This window comes from Hakea prostrata, chromosome 5, assembly GCF_041222555.1.
Source record: "Hakea prostrata isolate BN-2017 chromosome 5, UWA_Hpros_2, whole genome shotgun sequence".
Classification (NCBI taxonomy): domain Eukaryota; kingdom Viridiplantae; phylum Streptophyta; class Magnoliopsida; order Proteales; family Proteaceae; genus Hakea; species Hakea prostrata.
In genome coordinates this window covers 45,733,295-45,755,719 of record NC_142604.1, presented here as the reverse complement: position 1 = coordinate 45,755,719, position 22,425 = coordinate 45,733,295, and the positions used below count along the sequence as shown (strand labels likewise).

Sequence of the window (22,425 nt, the reverse complement as noted above, 5' to 3'; positions counted from 1 at the left end):
GACAAAAAGCTTTTCTAAAGGTATCACCTATGAAAGGGGTGATGAGATTCAATATCAAGGGAAAACTCAACCCTAAATACATGGACCTTATGAGATCATTGAAAACGTCAGGCCAATTGCATACCGATTAGAGTTACCATCATTATTATCTAGTGTGCATGATGTGTTCCATGTGTCGATGCTACAGCAATGTGTGAAGAATCTGGAATTCCTTCTACAACAAGAACCTGAAGGTTTAGGTGCACATCTCTCCTATGAAGAAGAGTCAGTAGAGATTTGGATCGCAATGATAAGTAGTTGTGAAATTGTATCATACCCTTGATTAAGATCCAACGGAAGAATCACATCCCCAAGGACATCTTGGGAGAAGGAAAACGAGATGAGGGTGAAATAACCCTATCTCTTTGGAAACCTAAGTACACATCAAATTTTGAGGACAAAATTTCTATTAACGAGGGAGGAATGTGAAATCCCCTAGGATCCTAACCCAAAACCCGTCTTGTAGGTTTGAGAACCTGAAATGCTAGTACAAGACAGTTGTGGGTCATCCAAGTAGAGACTATTAGATCAGAACCAAAACAAATAGACAGGGATGGTGGAGATGAAGAATCTTGAATTTTATTATTGAGTTTCGGAAAAAGATTTGACACAAAAAATGATGGGCTGGGAAGGTGAATTAGGAGTTCATAGATGGTGCATTTGCAAGGTCCTCAAGTTTAAGTAAGAGCCTCTTGTAGTATGTACTACGTGGTATAGTAGTGCCACAGAGCAACCACTTGAGAAAACACCACTCCTAGAGAAATTCAAGGGGTTGGTCCATTGGGCGGGTAGCCCCAAGCGACTCTCGACCCAACCCTGGTGCCCGCGGCTAAAAAGGCGTAATTTTGAGATTTTACCATGTGGACCCCTATTTAAAGTTGTTATTGCCCTAAAATGGATTATTTTATTCCCATCCATTAAAGAACTCCAATACATGTCAGAGAAGCCATTTCAAAGAAGGAGGAAGTTATAGAATTGATCCAAAAGTGATCCGAGTTTCTAACTACAAAATTGAAGGTTAGCTATTTCCTCCAACTTACTAATTCATCTCTTCTGATATTATTGATGGAGGAAACCATGAGGAAGATCGATTTAATCCTCTGAATAGACCTAGCAATTCGAGTGATTTTCCAATCACTCTAAAATGCTGAATTTTTCCTTCACGGGAAGATTTCGGATAGTTGTAGATCATGGTGTGTTTGTTTCTTGTTTAAAATTTGAGATCTGGATCTGTTTATGAGATTAGACTCTGTTTGGGGAAGTTGTTGGGAAGCCCTAAACAATTTGGATGTCATTGGAAACCAAAAAATGGGGCTGATGAGAACCTTATCAGGTTGTTGTCCACACACCCGAAAGGGTTCATTTGGAGGGATCACCACAAACAACTCACCCTTCTTTGGTTGGGTCGACCCTACCCCTTTTGGGTCGATTGGAGGGGTCTCCCGAGGCAACCACCTAGGAAACCCCCTTGCTGTTTGGAATTTGATTATATTATTCAATGCATAACTCTCCAAGGTAATTCTAACATTAACTTGTGATCATTTAGGATAATCTGGGACGTATTAGGCCATCGTTTGGTTTGCTCTTGAAAGGTTATAATCTATTTATCAAATATGGAAATTCAACCATGTATGTATATGATTGAAGCTTGATTTATTATTAAACATTCATGATGAGTTATATGTTATTTTTATATGATTATTTTGATCATATATCAATCTAAAATTTTTTAGAATCATGCTCTATTTATACTTTACTGAATCATGATGTGTTGTGGTTTGAGTGTGGGTTAATAAAGTGATGCATGGACTTAACCTAGGGTTGTGGGTTGACCATTGCTCTTGGAACCTTAGAATGGACATGTAGCTTAGGAAACATACTAGGATGTCTACTTGCACATGATTAGGTATTTCCCATTATGACATTACCCTATCAACGGGTGTATTGAGGCTAAGTGACCCGTGGCAGCGATGCTAGGTTGGTGGGTGCCGAAGACCAATAACTAATTTGTGAGGGGACACGTGGGGGCTATTCAATGATAGGGTTCCATATGGTAGGGGTGGGCTCATGGGCACTCAAGATCGATAACCAATCTGTGAGAGGACATGAGAGCTTCCCCCCATCTTATGTGGATGACCAATAGGGTTAAGGGGAGCTTCATGTGGATGACCAATAAGATGCGTTGACCCCAGATAAGGAAGGATACTAAACCACGTTAATCGATGCCAAATGGGAGATATCTGATCCTAGAACGATGTGAGATGATTTTGCATTGGGCTAAGTATTACCCTAACACACACCAGTTCTCATGCCAATGGTCATGGTGAGAGAGTGTGGCCCTATCCCCTAGCCATGGTCAACGAGAGGTCTGATATCCCTATACCTTAGTCGTGACACCCAATTCAGTCGAAGTCGTGGGGTCTTTGTAAGACTACCTATAGGAAGCTAGTGGCCCTTAATGTGTGTCCACCTAGTTACAGACTTGTACTAGTTAGAGTTTAGGAGCATCACTGAATTACATTGCACCTACATATCATATTATCATTCATTCATTTTCTCATGCCTTGAATATGTGGTTATATGTTGTTGAATTACTCATTGAGTTCTTGGGAGCTCATCCCTCGTGGGAATGTTTGTTTTTAAACTTTGTTGCAGATCGCAATATATCGGTGCTTCAAGCTCATTAGACACCAGCGACTGCTGCCTACGAGATACTGAATTATGGTAATGATGAAATATACGGTGACACATGTGCATGTTTGGACTATTCATATGGAGCTTAGCCCTACGTTTAGAAAGATAGAGACCTTCAGAGAGACTTAAACCTTTGAATTTCATATTTATCACTTAATTAAGAATGCTTTAGAAATGTAAACCTTGAATGATTTGATAACTTTCCTTTTTAGTTTGGCATTATTACTATTCCAAATTTTGATACTCTTCGGGAATATTCTTTGATTCACAACTTCAATTATTTGCTGGACTTATTGATTCTTTGCTCATGATAATGTTTGTGACTGTGGATTGCTCCCTCAAGTATTTGGGTGGACCCGATACCTGCTGGGTGGATGTGACAATTCACCCTTTATTTATGAATGTATTTGTGTCTTATTTTGCAAATTAAAGGAGCCGTACGATCAATGTACTATAAGCGTCAATAGATGCAGGCAACAGAAACCCAGTTTTTTCAATCAAGAAAGAAGTTACTGGAATTTCCAGGTGAATGTGAAATGTAGTAGTTGCTCAAAATTGGTATCACATATCAGTGAAATGCTTGAACAACTACAGCTAAAAACCAAAGCAGAATACAAGATGCCCCACCTTCAAAACCAACACAGTTATTTACTTCAGTATACTACTATCTGACTAAATAGGGCATTCCATAACCTAAAACTAAATTCACACAAGAAAACAGAAAGTGGAAATACGGATAGGAAAAAGGATCAATCTGCAATGGGTAGATCAAGGTGGAGAGTGAATTTAGAAAGTTAAGCCTGAACCTTGAAATTTCTGTTTTGTGATGCAATCGAGTTGCTGCTTCATCTCAGATGTCAGGTAATTCAATGAATCGCCAACCTTACCTTGCCTGAAGTAAGCGTCATACGTAACCCCGACATGATTTGTTGCATTCTTATTCACAGCTAAGGCACTCAAATTCTGGAAACTACATAGTTTTTCTATTCGATCAATCACCCCTTCCTTCTCCTCCATTGATGAGAAAGGGCATCCCATGAATTCTGCCAATCTTTTCAAGTGAAGAACTGGTTCCACCTGCATCTCTTCATACTTGAGAAAAAGCACATTCTGAGGCCTTTCTCCACTTGCTCTCCAGTACCCCAACACATGATCCCAAAATGGCCCATATATTGACGTCCCTTTGCAAAAACTCTCAAAGGTTTCTTCCAGTGTTTGAAACCCAGTTGAACTGTTGTTTTGCCAAATTTTGTTCATAAAATGCCAAAGTGACACTAATGTATCATTAGTGTTCCTGCAAATATAAACTACCCGGCAACCGGAATCTGTTACCGATTGAGGAAGTGATGTGTAAGGCATGTGGGTACAAAATAATCTAGGTGGCAAAAGCATGTTGAGGTCAGGAAATCGGCCGCCATTAACATTGTCGTTGTATAACCTTACTTCCAGTGTTGGGATAAGATCATGAGAGTTGAATCTGCACAAAGGGTGCTGGTGATCTGAAGGAGAATAGGATTTACGATTCATTATTGCAAATGCTAGTGATTTTAACCAAGTTGTACCGGTTTTGGGGTGAGTGGCAATAAGAATATCACTAGAACATGCTTTGAACTGATCTTGGACTGCCAATGGTCCAACACTACCAACAATATCTGGACTATACCAGAAACCTTGATATTGAAACATGGGTTTACCTGGAGGACCTTTTATTGTGGGAAGGGTTGCAACAACTTCTCTGAGTCTCCTGTGGATTCTGTCATCTTCTCCTTCTTCTCCTTCTTCTCCTTCTTTGTTCTTGGGAACGAAACATTTTCTGTAAGAAATATCGTCAGCCATGAACAAAAGATAGAACAAAGCAACTTGGTTGTTGTCTCTAAACTCTTGCTTTTGTGCTGGAAACGATAGGTCAGTGGTTAATATAAATACTGGAATTAATTTATCACATGTTTCATGCAGGTTTCTCAGAGCCCAATTATAAAAGTTAGTACGTCCTCAATTCATTTCAATTTAAGTGTACTGTTGTCGGAGCTCTTGTCGGAGCTTCAGTAGTGATTTATCATTTTGCTTAGCTGTAATTTGTCATTTTCTTGGTGTATTTGAATATGGGTTCAGGATTCTCCATCTACATTATTCACTTCCCTTCCTCCTGGAACGATAGTTCGTTCAATTCGCTCGGTTCGCTGATGAAATATCGCTGAGGTTTCGGCGATATTTTGCCCCAAATTGTTATTAAAAATTCAAACCCACGTATGCGTTTTGGTTTTTTTACATAAAATAATAATATGTGAAAAGTCGATTAGTTAAATCGGGTTTATGTTTGCATTAAGGGTTTTTGTTTTTTGTGCTTTTTTAAACAATTTCATGGTCATTTAAGAGCCACGTGACATGAGGCTCAAATGCCAAAAAGGTAAAGAGGGAATGATTTACCAAATGTTTAATACTTTCATAAATGACTGAGAATGACGGTTGCGTGTACATATTGAATCTCATCTTCATCTTCTCATCTTCATCTTCACCATGGACGGTCGGGCAAACTCTCGCCAGCAGTTGCTAGAAGTCACTGCATTTGCATCTGGATGATAAAGCTTGGCGAGGCTCAGGTAGGCTCAGGTAGGCACCCTAGGTTTCGTCGCCTCCATTCTTCTCCCTGCTTCTCCCACGGCTATTGCTACTGCTACTACTGCTGCTGCCGTTGGTGCCTTTGGGCGCCGGTAAAAGACATACTACCACCACCAACAACAAAGGCAGCATTGATGAAGACCTAGAGCTCCCTCGGATTGATGGAGAGAAAGAAGAGAAAGACTGAAAGAGGCGAATAGTGTTGATTTTCTGGCGAGATATCGCCGGATATCGCTAGTTCGGCAAGATATCCCTGAAAAATCAACGATATCCGGCAGTTATCGTTTCGCCCCTTGGTTTCGTTTCGCCAGGGGCAAAACTGGCGAATTTCGCCGATATTTGGGCAAAATTCGCCGAAATAACTTTCCATGCCCTTCCTCCTCCGAGAGTGTTTTCTCCTTCCTACCCTTTAGCTTGCTTGCCACCTGCCTGTACTTGCCCCCATCAATCCTACATCCCATCTATCTTTTCTGCCCATCCCTTCTTAACCATGAGTCTTCCTACTTCACTCACCTTTCACGGTTCAACTTCAGTGCTGCACATTAAATGCGCAGCATTGTGCTGCCAATGGTCGAGATCGAAATCTCAACCATTGGCAGTAGGTGTTGTGCATTTAATGCGCAACATTCAAGTCTTGGCCCACCTTTAAACTACACGCCATTATGAACTCGACAAACACCTCCAATCCATTAACATCCAGACAAACACCCCTAAACCACGCCAGGAAATTATGACACCACCTGCTATTCAAACAGCCACACCCCCACCAAAACCCCCTACCCCACCTCATCCACCTAACCCGAACAACAACCGTGAAGAAGTGAACTTCACTTGGGAGATGACCTAGAATGTCACTCTATCTTCTTGCCTGCGAACACTTTGGTGGGAAAGGTCCTAGAAGGTAAAAGGTTCCGTGCCCAAGCAGTCTCTAAGGGCTCTTAAAAGGATGGAATACCAAAGACCTAATGGATGTCATCCCAAAGACAGGATATATATTTCTCTTTCAATTTCAGCATGCACTAGATCTGAAAAACGTCATTGAAGATGGTCCATGGACTATTGGGGGAAATCTTCTCGTTATGGAAAGATGGAATGCTGAAGAGAAATGGAGCTTCAACAAGATGGAGATATGGATACAACTTCACGGTGTCCCACAGGAGATTTTCAGCTTGAAACTAGCCATGCAACCAGCAAGGACAGTTTTCTCACCGTTGAAAGCTTATATGATTAATGGAAACCAGTTTGGTGAACAACAAAGGTATATGACAGTGAGAATATCTTTTGATGTCAAACAAAAGCTATGCAATATTATTAACATGCATAGGAAGATAGGAGAAGTGCTACTGGTGAAGGTCAAGTTTGAAAGACTACCAATCTACTGCATGTACTGAGGTTTCATTGGCCATAAGGATAAAACCTGCAGGAAATTGATCCTAGATGAACAAAACCTCAGAGAAGCCCACAAATGTCTTGAAGGAGAGATATGTGAAAGCTTCAACACTATGCCATACGGTGCACAAATCAAGTACTCCTCCTACCCCTAGAATGATGGAATGGGCTCCTTTCATCTTTGTTGGTGCCAGAGAAGCTAAAACCCTAATGCCACATCAGTCCTAGCAAGTCCCACTCCCCCCAAACCCTATTTAGCAAACGCTGACACCAGCAAAACCACATTCCTCATCCAAGTAGCCAATCCCCATGCAACTTCTGAAACTGCATCCTCAACAGCAATGCTACATCAACAACAAGCTTCGGTGACCCAGCACTACCTGCCAAACCACATTTTCCCCACTTTTCAAAACATCCCTTTTCCTCACTACACTCCTCAGTATTACCCTCACTTTGTCAACCCTCTTAATGTGCACCAGATAGTTGATGTCCAACCACAGTTTCACCAATATGGTAACCACCAACAACTGCTTTCCCCGCCATACACACAACCCCCTAGGTCAACTCATATCAGCATTTGCAACAACACCCCATGACAACGACCACAAACCATGTTAAACTCCTTCAATCCCAATTGTGGATAATGTGGTGCGATTGCATGGTTTACCAGTGAATACTGTATTGGATAGAGATCCAAGGTTACCTCTCGATTTTGGAGTAGTCTGCAAAAAGCGTTGAAAACCTACTTGAACTTGAGTACAACTCATCATCCACAAACTGATGGATAGTCTAAGCGGACTATTCAGATCATAGAAAATATGCTCGAAGCCTGTGTGGTAGATATGGGTGGAAACAGAGATGAGTATCTAGTTAGTAGAGTTTGCATACAACAATAGTTATCAATCAACCATTAGCATGGCTCCCTTCAAGGCATTGTATGGATAGACTTGCAAGAGTCCTTTGCACTAGAATGAAATTGGTGAGCAACGAATTTTGGGTCCAACAATGATTGAAACCACAAATGCAATGGTTGATATGATCAGAGAAAGGATCAAGATAGCACAGTCCATACATAAGTCTTATGCGGTAAGAAGGACTGATCTTGATTTCCAAGTTGGACAAAAAGCTTTTCTAAAGGTAGCACTATGAAAGGGGTGATGAGATTCAATATCAAGGGAAAACTCAGCCCTAATACATTGGACCATATGAGATCATTGAAAACATTAGGTCAGTTGCATACCAATCAGCTTTACCATCATTATTGGCTGGTGTGCATGATGTGTTCCATGTATTGATGCTATGGCAATGTGTGGAGAATCCGGAATACCTTCTACAGCAAGAATCTGAAGGTTTAGGTGCGGATCTCTCTTATGAAGAAGAGTCATTAGAGATATTAGATTGCAAGGATAACCAGTTGCGTAATTGGACCATACCCTTGATTAAGATCCAATGGAAGAATCACATCCCCAAGGAAGCATCTAGGGAGAAGGAAGACAAGATGAGGGCAAAATATCCCTATCTCTTTGGAAACCTAAGTACACATCAAATTTCAAGGACAAAATTTCTTTTAAGGGGTGAGGAATGTGAAATCCCCTAGATCCTAACCCAACACCCGTTTTGTAGGTTCGAGAACTCGAAATGCTAGTAGAAGATAGCTGGGGGCCTTCCAAGTAGAGACTATTAGATCATAACCAAAACCAATAGACATGGATGGTGGAGATGAAGAATCTAGAATTTTATTGAGTTTCGAAACAAGATTCGACACAAACAATGATGGATGGGAAGGTGGATTAGGAGTTCACAGATGGGCATTTGCAAGGTCCTCAAGTTCAAGTAAGAGCCTCCTATAGTGTGTACTAAGTGGTATGGTAGTGCCACAGAGCAACCACTCGAGAAAACACCACTCCTAGAGAAATTATGGGGGTTGGTCCATTGGGTGGGTAGAATGCACCTTGTTGCCCATGAGTGAAAAGGCATAAATTTGAGATTTTACCCTGTGGACCCCTATTTAAAGTTGTTTTTTTCCCTAAAAAGGATTATTTTATTGCCAGCAATCGAAGAACTCCAATACGTGTCAAAGAAGACATTTTAGAGAAGGAGGAAGTTATAGAACTGATCCAAAAATGATCCGAGTTTTTGTTGTAATGCTGTTGAGGAATCTACAAAGATACTTGAACGTTTGTTCTCACAATACTATCCATTGAGCTTAAACGTACCAGAGGTACTTTCTTTAAGGTATTTAGACACCCCGATTTGTGCAACACAGGATCTACAGTGTCTTCACCCCAAGATCAGTCAGCCCAACCTTTAAGGTTGCACCCCAGAAAGGTTACTTAAGGTGTATCAGGTAATGTTCACTGCTAGACAGAACAACAACAGAGAGAGAGAGAGAGAGAGAGAGAGAGAGAGAGAGAGAGAGAGAGAGAGAAAGAGGAGGAGAAATTCAGTGTACAGAATGAACACGAAATTGAGTTTATATAGAGCCCCAAAGGCTGTGGGTGAAAGGGTAAGGTACCTCTCTTTGTGAGGGTACCTTTCAGCTCAGCTCCCTTCAGAAAGGTACCTATCCAGCTGACCTCCCTGCAAGAAAGTGCCTCTCATGACATCTCCACGTATTCACCCAGCAGTGGGCTCTCCAGAATAGGGCCCATGACAAAATGGGCCTTCTGGATCAAAGCCCACGACCCACATCCCAAGTCCCAAGTGGGACTAAATAAAACCATAGATATAAACCATATATATATATATATATATATATATATATATATATATATATATATATAAAAAAAAATATATATATATATATATATATATATATATATATATATATTATATATATGTATATATATAATCATGGTAGGGTCACAACAGGATTCAGGCAAATTAATAATACATGGGCCCTTACTATATATAAACCATATAATCAGATCCTCTTAACCCGATGTGGGACTAAATAAAACCATAAATAAAAGACACAATTAAAACAAATATTTATATAAAATAAGTTTTAAACATATTTACAACAATTTTTGACCGCAAAATTGAAGGTTAGCTATTTCCTCCAATTTACTAATTCATCTCTTTTGATATTATTGACGGAGGAAACCATGAGGGAAGATCGATTTAATCCAGGGAACCTAAACTCTGATTAGATCTACCAATTCAAGTGATTCACCAATCACTCTAGAATGCTGAATTTTTCCTTCAGGGGAAGATTTCGAATAGTCCTAGATCATGATATGTTTATTTCTTGTTTAAATTTTGAGATTTGGATCTATTGATGCGATTAGACTATGTTTGGGGAAGTTGTTGGGAAGCCCTAAACAATCTGGAACTCATTGAAAACCAGAAAACGAAGCTGATGAGAACCTTATCGGGTTGCTGTCCACGCACCCGATAGGGTTCGTCTTAAGGGATCACCTCAAGCAACTCACCCTTCTCTTGTTGGGGCAACCCTCCCCCCTGGGTCAATTGGAGGGGGGGGAGAACTCGGTCAAATGGAGGGGGGGGGGAGAACTCAGAGTGCGGGAAGAAGGCAACTTTGGGCCATCCAAGTAGAGACCATTGGGTTGGATTCTAAACCAATGGAAATAGATGGAAATGATGTTGAGTTGGGAGTGTTGTCAGAGTTTGGAAGGAGATCTAACTCAGACATTGACAAACTTGGTAAATGGATCAAGTATACTGTGATGACATGTGTAGAAGATCTCAAAAACAAGGTAAGACCCTTCTATAGTATATAATAGAAACTAAGGCAAAGCATAGGCTTTCAAGGCCGATTCTGCTCCTAGAACAAAAGTTTTAGGGGCTAGTTGATTGCCCTGGTCGCCCCAGGCGACTTGTCTGGTTCCATGAAAAAAAAAAAGGCAATTTTGGAAATTTGATTTTCAAAGCCCTATTTGATGTGTTCTCATTCTAGAACATGTCATTATAATTTAAAGTCATCAGAGAACGTCAGAGCTCATCAAAAAACACTCTACAAAGGTTAAAGACTATGTGGAGAGCATTCGACAAAGTTTTCGAATGGCGATTTACTTTCTTAAAGGTTAATACTCTTCTTCTTTCTAACTCTCTCTTATGGTTGATTTCTCCTACTGGCTAGACCTAGTTGAGGGCTTCTAGTTACTGTACCAACCTAATTCTTCTACCCTCTTTACTCTGATTCACTCTGGTTTATCCGTGAATCTTCCATATCAATTTCGAATAAGACCTAATATAGGATTCATTAGGTTTTCATTCCTTTTTTCTTTGTTTGATGTCTAAACTATGATAGATCATGTTATAGTATTATTTCAAAATTTTCTAAGTATTTTTGGAGTAGTTTAGAACCCAATCGGGAAGCCTTTTGATAATCCGAGTCAATTTTATCCGTACTCATAGGTTGGTTGATTGGCCAGGTTTCCCAGGGTGACCAGCCCAAGCGACCAACCTTGCTTTGGTCGCCTGCTCTGGTTTTCATAGGCAACAACTCCGACCAACCACCCTAAGCAAGTTGGTCTTTTGTTTTGCTTATCAATATAGGACCTCTAGGGTTGTTTCTAACTTCCAACCAACATGTTAATAGGACTTTTTAGGAAGCGTTAACATACTCTTTGACTTACTTTTCAAAGTTGCAAATCATAAGCAAGGTGAGGATGTTCACTCACACATAGGCATTATTACTTAGTTGATATCTGTTGTTTTAGGATTTATGAATGATGTTTATGATTCTAAAATTACAGAATATAAGTCACTTGTTATTGATATTGATGTATGGATCAACATGTGACATTATGAACTTAAATCGATTTATGAATTGGGAACCCAAATGAACCTTTTACTATTTTGTAGAAAGTGAATGTATGTTGTGATTGTGGATTGGGGAATATCTATTTGGGTGTTTCTGGCTTGGGACATCAGCAGAGGTGGTATGGGACTCAATCCTCTGATGCCCAAAATGCTTTTCACGATTACTGGTTGCCATGACTAAGAAGTCTACATGAGTTTGGATAGATAACCCGTCATATCACACCGTATCGGCATGGGTATTGATGCTGAGTGACCCATGACAACAATGTAGGGTGGTGGGAGCTCAAGACCGGTAACCAACCTGTGAGAGGACCCAACCACATTGTAGGGACATTCATTGGCAAGGTTGCATATAATAGACTTGGGCTTATGGGCGCTCAAGAGTGGTAGCCAACCCGTGAGAGGACATGAGAGCTTCTTGTCCATTATATGCATATGACCAATAGGGTTAAGGGAAGGCGTAGTCCAAGTTGGTTGGAGCCATAGGATACATTGACTCTAGTAGGGGAGGATACTAAACCAAGAGTGTGAGATGCATAAGGGGAGGTATCTAAACCTAGGTTGATGTGATTGAGTAGTTGACTTGTATTAGGCGAAGTAAGACATTGACATGCGCCAGTACTCATACCAATGGTGTGGTGAAAGAGTGGTGACCTAAATCCTAGCCATGGTGATAGTCCAAGAGGGATGCCTTGACCCCTCACCCGAGTTCTCAAGACAAGTAACCAACCCGTGAGATATCAGAGTGACAAGACCTACCTAGAGAAGGATGGTGTTCTATCTTAATGTGTGTCTACCATATAGTGACTAGGATCCATTAGAGTATAGTTGCATTATTGCATTCCACTTCATGATATGTTGCACTATATGATATGTTGATTTAGACTGTGATATTGGTTATTGTTTGTGAACTACTTGCTGAGTTCTTTTGAGCTCACCCTTTGAGGAATTTTTGTGTTAGATGACTATGTTGGTGAAGAAGGGATCTTGGGCTCCTGTTCGGAGATACTTCCCATTTATTATACGACTGAGGAAGCATGGGAACTGACAGTGGCTCATGGTATGATCCCAGTACCAGTATGGAGCACTATTATGACTCCAATCAACAATGATCAAAGACGCCTCATTCGCCGATAGAACTACAAGCTGGATATTGATCCTAAATTGCAAGTGTAAAAATGATTGGAGAAGAAGGCGAAACATTAGAAGATTTATGAGTTTTGAATATGCTTTCCATTTCCAGTTGATTACTTTAGATTTGTCTTCACTTCCGCACTCTAATTTCATTTTGAGATCTTTATAAGATCCTTGTTATTTGAGATATTTGTTGCTTAATATTTATAACATTAATTTATTCTTGCTCATGAATGGACTATTGTGTGAAATAGTTGGTGATTGTTTGAGACTTGATCTGTTGGGTTGTGGATCACTCATCCGGGTATTCGGGTGAATGGATACCGGTTGGGTGGATATGACATAACCCCTAGTCATGGTCGATGAGAGAACTAATATCTCAACACCTTGGTCGTGACACCCAGTTCGGTCGGAGCCGTTGTGATCTATATGAGACTACCTAGCAGAGTGGTGTACCTTAATGTGTGCCTACCTAGTTAAAGACTTGCATGGGTTAGAGTTTAGGAGCATCACTTCATTACATTGCACTTACATATCATATTATCACTCATTCATGTTCTCATGCCTTGGGATATATGTTGTTTGAATTACTCGTTGAGTTCTTTGGAGCTCATCCCTCGTGGGAATGTTTGTTTTTAGACTCTATTGCAGATCACGATATCTCGGCACTTCAAGCTCATGAGTCGCCAGCGACCAATCCTACAAGATACTGGATTACGGCGGTGACGACAAACAAGGTGACACGTGTGCACGTATGGACTATTCATACGGAGCTTAGTCTTACGTTTAGGAAGATCTAGACCTTTAGAGATATTGAAACCTTTGAATTTCATATTTGTCACTTAATTAAGAATGCTTGAGAATGTAAACCTTGAAAGATTTGATTACTTTCCTTTTTAGTTTGGTATTATTAGTATTCCTAATTTTGATTACTCTTCGGGAATATTCTTTGATTCACAACTACAATTATTTATTGTGACTTATTGATTCTTTGCTCATGATCATGTTACTATGTGGATTGGTTTGTGATTGCATGTGAATTTGATCTTGTGATTATTAATTGCTCCCTCAAGTATTTGGGTGTACCCGATACCAGCTGGGCGGATGCGACAATTCACTCTTTATTTATGAATGTATTTGTATCCTATTTTGCAAGTTAAAGGAGGCATTCAATCAATATACTATAAGCGTCAATAGATGCAGGCAACAGAAACCCAGTTTTTTCAATCAAGAAAGAAGTTACTTGAATTTCCAGGTGAATGGGAAATGTAGTAGTTGCTAGAAATTGGTATCACATATCAGTGAAATGCTTGAACAACTACAGCTATAAACCAACGAAGAGGGGGGGGCCCCCCCCCCCCAAAACAACCCACACCACCACCCTCCCCTTTTTTGGGGGGGGGAAAAAGGGCACCCCAAAAAAAAAAAAAAAAAAAACAAAAAAAAAAAAAAAGGGGAAAGGGAGGGAAAAAGGGAGAGAGGGGGAGGGGGGGGGGGGGGGGGGGAGGGGAGAGGAAGAAGAAGTGAGGAACGCGGTGTTGTGATGTTTGTGGGGTGGGGGGGGGGGTATTACAAATTCTTCAAACATACAAAGATGAAATCGCAATACAATTGAGAGATGAAGATCGTCTTTAGCAAATTTGAAGAGCTCGAAGTTGCAACCGAACGAACCACTGATTGATGAGGTTGAGTCACACCTTGATGCTGTCTTTAAGGTAATTGATGCACCCTACTACCAAGGGTTCTTCGCACCACCACCTCCAAGATAAAGCAACCTCCAACTAGAAGATGAGGTAGTTCTTCTAGTCCCTTAAAGGAGCCAAAAGCTAGAGCACAACACTTAGACAACTCAAGAAAGAAATGAACTTTGTAAAACAAATAATGTGAGTGAGGAGAGTCACAATAGCACACAATATGCAAGGAAGAGTTGGGTTTATATAGGCCCAAACCACACCTCCCCACAAGGGGAGAATCAATTCTCCACTAATGGAGAATCAATGGTTTGTCCCTCCTCCACTAATGTGAATAAACCCCCTTGACCTAACCTCCCCACTACTTGGGGAAGTAACTCTCATATTCACTTCTTTGGAATGAATAGGCTTTAACCCATTCAAAGACCTTAACCCCCACTCATGGTAATGGCCATGAATGGTCATGAAGTTGAAATGAGAAATAAAGGTCAAGAGTTAGAATTTGAGTAATTCCACCATTCAAGTTAGCCCACCTCATCACCATGATCAAGACCTTTAAGACCCATGACCAATGTCATGAAGAGCCTCATAACCAAAGCCATGAAGGGCCTCCTTTAACCAAGGTCATGAAGGGCCTCCTTAACTCATGGTGCCTCATTACCACCCTTACCTCATGGTGCCTCATTACCACCCTTACCTCAAGGGTCCCACACACAAACAAAACAATTAAATAAAAGAAATGCAAAAACTAATTTTGAAACTTAATATATAGATAATATAGATTTTAATAAAAAACCTAACAATCCCCCACAAGTTTCAAAATTGCAAAAAAGGACTCGTGTTGTGACTTTATTAGACACTAAAGGACACATCGTTGTAGGTGTCTTTCGGACTTGAACCTACACTAGGTCTAATGAGTCGCGCTACAAAGTACGGGTAGAGTCAGACTCCTTGAACCTTTCCTCATTAGTGTAGCTGACCGCCCCATCATCCATGTCCTAAAGGTCGACTTTTGGAGCTACCTTTTACACTACACATTGGACTTTTGAACCGGCCATGTCCCTTATCTTGGATTCATGAATGTTTAGAGCACTCGCCTATAAGTTCTCATTAGTAGCGGCCAAACCACCTACATCCACTTAGGTTAGTCTCTGATGTGCACCACAACTAACACACCCCCACATTCCTTGGGATTAGACTAATTAAGAGCTTCGCTCAACCTTACCCTTGTGGTAGTACTATTACCTTCATCTACACCCTAGAATGGAATAATTATAAATGGTAGTATTGAACCGGTCTTCCCATGACTTCGTTTGTACCCCTTGAACCTAATTCAGGTATTTAGCCTCTTCACATAGGTAGGGTATCCATCATGTGACCCGAGGATAAGGCATTAACCCCATTCCTGTAGATGCAATACACAAGTTTTTGACAGACATAGCCTTTGTGAACATGTCAGCTTGATTCCTTTCTGACTTCACATAATCGATAGCTATCATTCCTTCATCTATGTCTTGTCGCACAAGATTGTGTCTAAGGCGTATATGCCTCCTTTTACCATTGTACACCTTATTCTTGGCTAAGTGAATAGCCGCTTGGTTATCACAATGTAGTGATACCGATGGCGTCGGTTTTTCCCACAATGGTATATCCGCCATTAAACTTCTAAGCCATTCGGCTTCTGTTCCTGCCTTCTCTAAAGCTATGAACTCAGCTTCCATGGTAGAACCTGTTCCACATGATTGCTTTGTGGACTTCCAAGAGATTGCACCACCGGCTAGTGTAAACACATACCCACTAGTGGCTAAGGATTCGTTTGTATCCGAAATCCAATTAGCATCGCAATACCCTTCTAAAACTGTTGGTTTACCACTATAGTGTAAACTATAGTCTATAGTACCTTTTAGGTACCTTAGTAATCTATCAATTGCACTCCAATGCTCTTTACTTGGATTTTGAGTATGTTGACTCAACTTTCCTACCGCAAGAGCAATATCCGGACGTGTACAATTCATAAGATATGAAACTGAACCAATGATTTGTGCATACCTTTCTACGGTTCACTTTGGTTCACCCAAGTTCCTTTTCAAATGACATCCCACCTCAAAAGGTGTTTTGACTGCTAAAAGTTCATGGTAGCCATACTTTGTAAGTATGTTTTCCACATAACGAGCTTGAGATAGTGAAATACAATTCCCTTGCTTGATGATCTTGATCCCAAGAATCATATCAGCTTCCCCTAAGTCTTTTGTGTCAAAATTAGACATCAAAATATGCTTAGTTTGATTCACTATTGCCAAGCTCGTCCCCATTATCAACATATCATCTACGTATAGTAGAATAAATACGCCTTTACCACCGTGAAACTTGCTATATAAGCACCTTTCGGCATTGTTGATGATAAAACCATTTGAAATTAGAGCCTTGTCTAATTTTTCATGCCATTGCTTAGGCGCTTGCTTCAATCCATATAAGGATTTTCTAAGCTTGCAAACTTTTTGCTCTTGTCCTTTTACAATACAACCTTCTGGTTGTTTTATGTAAATTTCCTCTTCTAAATCACCATTTAGAAAAGCAGTTTTTACATCCATTTGATGGATGACCAAGTTATGTATTGACGCAATTGCCAACATAACCCTTATTGAGGCAATTCTTGACACGAGGGCAAATGTGTCAAAATAATCGATGTTTGGTTTTTGCCTAAATCCCTTGACAACAAGTCTAGCCTTGAAACGATCAAGGGACCCATCACTTTTTAACTTCTTTCGAAATATCCACTTGGTCTCCAAAGTTTTAGAGCCAATTGGTAAATCTACCAATTCCCAAGTATTATTCGCCAAGATTGAATCAAGTTCACTCTTGATTGCCTCCTTCAAAAGATGGCATCTAGTGATGTGATAGCCTCTTTATAATTAAGAGGATCCTTATCAACCAAGTAAACAAGCCACTCATCATCCTTATATTTGGGTCTTTTGAGTCGTTTGCTTGTTCTTGATTGATTTCCATCACTAATACCCAATTGATTGATATTCTCTTCAATTGGATCCAACTCCCCATTGATCAATTGGCTCTCCTTACTTATAGGTAAGGCGGATTTAAAGGGGAATATTCTTTCAAAGAACTCAACGTCCCTTGATTCTATGATGCTATTTGGTTCAATAACATCATCCATGGATTTAATTACCATGAATCGGTATGCCGTGCTATTTATCGCATACCCCAAGAACACACAATCACATGTTTTGGGACCTAATTTCCTTTTCTTGGAATCCGGTAATAACACCTTGGCCAAACAGCCCCAAACACGTAAATGTTTTATACTTGGTTTTCTACCAAACCATTTTTCAAATGGAACCATACCGGTCTTGTTATGTGGGATTCTATTTAATAGATAACATGAAGTCAACATGGCTTCCCCCCACATATCAAGTGGTACATTAGAACTCAACAACATGGAGTTCATCATCTCTTTAAGAGATCTATTTTTCCTTTCCGCTACCCCATTTGATTCCGGTTGGTAAGGAGCGGTCGTTTCATGGATAATTCCATTTTCCTCACAAAACTTATCAAGATTAAAATACTCAGTCCCTCTATCGGTTCTAAGTCTTTTAATCTTCTTGCCAAGTTGATTTTCAACTTCCATTTTGTAAGATATAAATGCCTTTCCGGCCTCATCCTTTGATTTGAGCAAATAAATCATGGTATATCTAGAATAATCATCTATGAAGGTGATAACATAATTGTTTCCTCCCCTTGACTCATATGACCTATAGTCACTTAAGTCACTATGGATCAATTCCAAGAGATCACTCTTTCTATCCATAGTCTTGTGAGGCATTTTGGTTAACTTAGCCTCCACACAAGTTTTACACTTGTCCTTGGGAGATTCCACCTTTTCGGTGATCATCCCTAACTTGCATAGTTTGATGATATATTTTACACTACTATGACCTAACCTACCATGCCACAAATCAAAAGAATTAGACGAAACAACAAAGTAAGCAGAAGAGGTACTAGCCTTTTCAATTACAACATTAGAAATACTAAGTACAAACAATCCCTCACTAAGATATCCCTTTCCCACAAATACATTGTTTTTAGTGATAATTGCCTTATCACTTTCAAAAGCCAACTTCATTCCTACTTTATTAAGCAAAGGAATTGAAATTAAATTTCGCCTAATATCCGGCACATGGAGAACATTGGTGAGAACAATAGTTTTTCCCGAAGTAAGTTTCAAAGTCACCTTACCTTTTCCCATAACGGGGGCACTTTGGGAGTTTCCCATAAATACCTTTTCATCATTTGAGCCCATGGAATAGGAGGAAAACATCTTGAGATCACCACAGATATGTCTTGTAGCACCGCTTATCCAACACCCAATCCTTTGGTTTTTCAACCAGATTGGCTTACGTGATCATAGCTACAAACACATCATCTTCAACTAGGTTCACCTTTTCAACTTTTTTCTTCTTGAACCTACAATCTTTCTTAAAATGGCCAACCTTTCCACAAACAAAACAAGTCAGTTTCTTCTTCTTAGAAGACTCATCATATTCTTGATGACTTTTCCTCTTCTTGTTTTGCTTGTTGGTTTCCACCAAGTTCGCTTTTAGGCGACTTTCTCCAAGGTCTTTTTCACCTTTGTCTTTGAACCGGTTCCTTTCTTCAATCTTGATCCTTACAACCAACTGGTCTAAGGTCAATCCTGTTTTCTTATGTTTCATAGACATCTTGAAAGCATTCCATGAAGGTGGAAGTTTCTCAATCAAGGCACCGGTTACAAATTCTTTAGGTAAGACCATTTTCTCTTTTGCTAGCTTCCCAACCACAATTTGAAATAAATCAATTTGGGTTGATATTGTGTCACTATCTTTCATAGTAAAATTTAGAAAGCTAGCCACCAAGTATTTCTTTGAACCTAGCATCTTCAAGAGAATACTTTTTAACCAAAGCATCCCAAATCGAATAAGCATATTCTAATGAACTATACACATGGTATAAGTAATTAGATAATGCATTCGAAGTCGATTCTTGCATTGGTAGTCCGCTTGAATCCAAGCCACCCTTTTGCCCTCCTTAACAGGATCAATACTTTTTTTCGGCATGGGTTCGGTCAAGGCAAATGCCACCCCAATTTGGGCTAAGGCAAATAGCAACATTTGCCTCCACCTTTTGAAGTTTTGACCTCCAAACTGTTCGATTTTGTCGAACTCGGTGACAATCCTCATCTTACCCAAATCCGGGATAAGATCATCCTTTGTTGGAATTACATTAGTGGGGATTGAATCATGAGTAGCAAGGAATGGATATCTCATACCATCTATGGCAACGAAAGTGTCGTCACCTTGTTTGTTGACATTACCTTCAACGGTATTGTTTGAAGGATCTCCTCCGGTGTTAATTCCATCAACAACCTCAGTGTTGTTGTCTCCGTCTTTGTTGAAGTCGCCATCTCCAAGACTTGCCATTGGATCTTCCAAATCAATTACCTTAAACTTGTTGGGGTAATTGTATTACAAATTCTTCAAACATACAAAGATGAAATCGCAATACAATTGAGAGATGAAGATCGTCTTTAGCAAATTTGAAGAGCTCGAAGTTGCAACCGAACGAACCACTGATTGATGAGGTTGAGTCACACCTTGATGCTGTCTTTAAGGTAATTGATGCACCCTACTACCAAGGGTTCTTCGCACCACCACCTCCAAGATAAAGCAACCTCCAACTAGAAGATGAGGTAGTTCTTCTAGTCCCTTAAAGGAGCCAAAAGCTAGAGCACAACACTTAGACAACTCAAGAAAGAAATGAACTTTGTAAAACAAATAATGTGAGTGAGGAGAGTCACAATAGCACACAATATGCAAGGAAGAGTTGGGTTTATATAGGCCCAAACCACACCTCCCCACAAGGGGAGAATCAATTCTCCACTAATGGAGAATCAATGGTTTGTCCCTCCTCCACTAATGTGAATAAACCCCCTTGACCTAACCTCCCCACTACTTGGGGAAGTAACTCTCATATTCACTTCTTTGGAATGAATAGGCTTTAACCCATTCAAAGACCTTAACCCCCACTCATGGTAATGGCCATGAATGGTCATGAAGTTGAAATGAGAAATAAAGGTCAAGAGTTAGAATTTGAGTAATTCCACCATTCAAGTTAGCCCACCTCATCACCATGATCAAGACCTTTAAGACCCATGACCAATGTCATGAAGAGCCTCATAACCAAAGCCATGAAGGGCCTCCTTTAACCAAGGTCATAAAGGGCCTCCTTAACTCATGGTGCTTCATTACCACCCTTACCTCATGGTGCCTCATTACCACCCTTACCTCAAGGGTCCCACACACAAACAAAACAATTAAATAAAAGAAATGCAAAAACTAATTTTGAAACTTAATATATAGATAATATAGATTTTAATAAAAAAACAAACAAAAACCCACCCGCCGCCTCCCCCCCGGTGGGGGAAAAAAAAAAAAAACAACCTCACCCCCCCCCCGGAAAAAAACGCCCCCCAAACCCCCCCCCACGTCTCTTTTTTTTTTTCTTCTCTCCTACCCTACACACAAAACAAAAACAAAATCTTTTTTTTTTTCTACCCCCCCCCCCCCCCCCCCCCCCCCCAAAAAAAAAAAAAAACAAACTCTGCCATTCTTTTCAAGTGAAGAACCGGTTCCGCCTGCATCTCTTCATACTTGAGAAAAAGCACATTCTGAGGCCTTTCTCCACTTGCTCTCCAGTACCCCAACACATGATCCCAAAATGGCCCAAATGGTGTTATCCCTTTGCAAAAGCTTTCAAAGGTTTCTTCCAGTGTTTGAAACCCAGTTGAATTGTTGTTTTGCCCAATTTTGTTAATAAAATGCCAAAGTGATACTAACGTATCATTAGCGTTCCTGCAAATATAAACTACCCGGCAACCGGAATCTGTTACCGATTGCGGAAGTGATGTGTAAGGCATGTGGGTACAAAATAATCTAGGTGGCAAAACAGGCAAAAGCATGTTGAGGTCAGGAAATCGGCCGCCATTAACATTGTCGTTGTATAACCTTACTTCCAGTGTTGGGATAAGATCATGAGAGTTGAATCTGCACAAAGGGTGCTGGTGATCTGAAGGAGAATAGGATTTACGATTCATTATTGCAAATGCTAGTGATTTTAACCAAGTTGTACCGGTTTTGGGGTTACTGGCAATAAGAATATCACTAGAACATGCTTTGAACTGATCTTGGACTGCCAATGGTCCAACACTACCAACAAGATCTGGACTATACCAGAAACCTTGATATTGAAACATGGGTTTACCTGAAGGATCTTTTATTGTGGGAAGGGTTGCAACAACTTCTCTGAGTCTCCTGTGGATTCTGTCATCTTCTCCTTCTCCTCCTTTGTTCTTGGGAACGAAACATTTTTTGTAAGAAATATCGTCAGCCATGAACAAAAGATAGAACAAAGCAACTTGGTTGTTGTCTCTAAACTCTTGCAATTCTGTGCTGGAAACGATGGGTAAGTGGATACTATAAATACTAGAATTAATTTATCACATGTTTCATGCAGGTTTCTCAGAACCCAATTATAAAAGTTACTAAAGTCCTCAATTCATTTCGATTAAGCGTTACTGTTGTCGGTGGTTTAATTGTAATGTATCATTTTGCTTAGCTGTAATTAGTCGTTGTGTTTGAATCTGGGTTCTGGTTCTCCAACTACATTAATCACCTCCCTCGATTTTGCTTCTGGTGAATCTCGACAATGTCAACTCAATCGCATGCTTCATGTAGGTTTCTCAGAGCCAGCCAATGGCAACTCAGCTGATTCAAAAGTCCAACGCATGCTTCATGTAGGTTTGTCTGAGCCACATTGGGCTGGGGTGACTCTCCTGATTTGTTAAAAAATTTTCAGACTTTTATAGCTTTGGAGTTTTATCTCTCACTGTACAAACGCATACACGGCCCTTACCCTTTATTCGAAAGATAGATTGAGTCTGTCAATAGATTCTGGTTACTATATGTGTAATTCTTGATGTGTTAATAATGGGACGATCTCAGTTCTTTATGTAGGTTTTCTT

At 40.1% G+C, this 22,425-nt stretch overlaps 1 protein-coding gene and 2 pseudogenes across 1 annotated transcript; 1 reads left to right on the top strand and 2 right to left on the bottom strand.

Annotated features, from left to right (window-relative positions):
• Positions 1–2,603: 2,603 nt before the first annotated feature.
• Positions 2,604–4,623, bottom strand: LOC149016116 (cytosolic sulfotransferase 5 pseudogene; annotated as a pseudogene).
• A 1,694-nt stretch (positions 4,624–6,317) lies between these two features.
• On the top strand, positions 6,318–6,743 carry LOC149016115 (uncharacterized). Its single transcript, XM_089156677.1, has one exon. The coding sequence runs from the start codon at positions 6,318–6,320 to the stop codon at positions 6,741–6,743; it is 426 nt and encodes a 141-aa protein (XP_089012803.1).
• A 286-nt stretch (positions 6,744–7,029) lies between these two features.
• On the bottom strand, positions 7,030–21,795 carry LOC149016114 (cytosolic sulfotransferase 5 pseudogene; annotated as a pseudogene).
• Between the last annotated feature and the right edge of the window lie 630 nt (positions 21,796–22,425).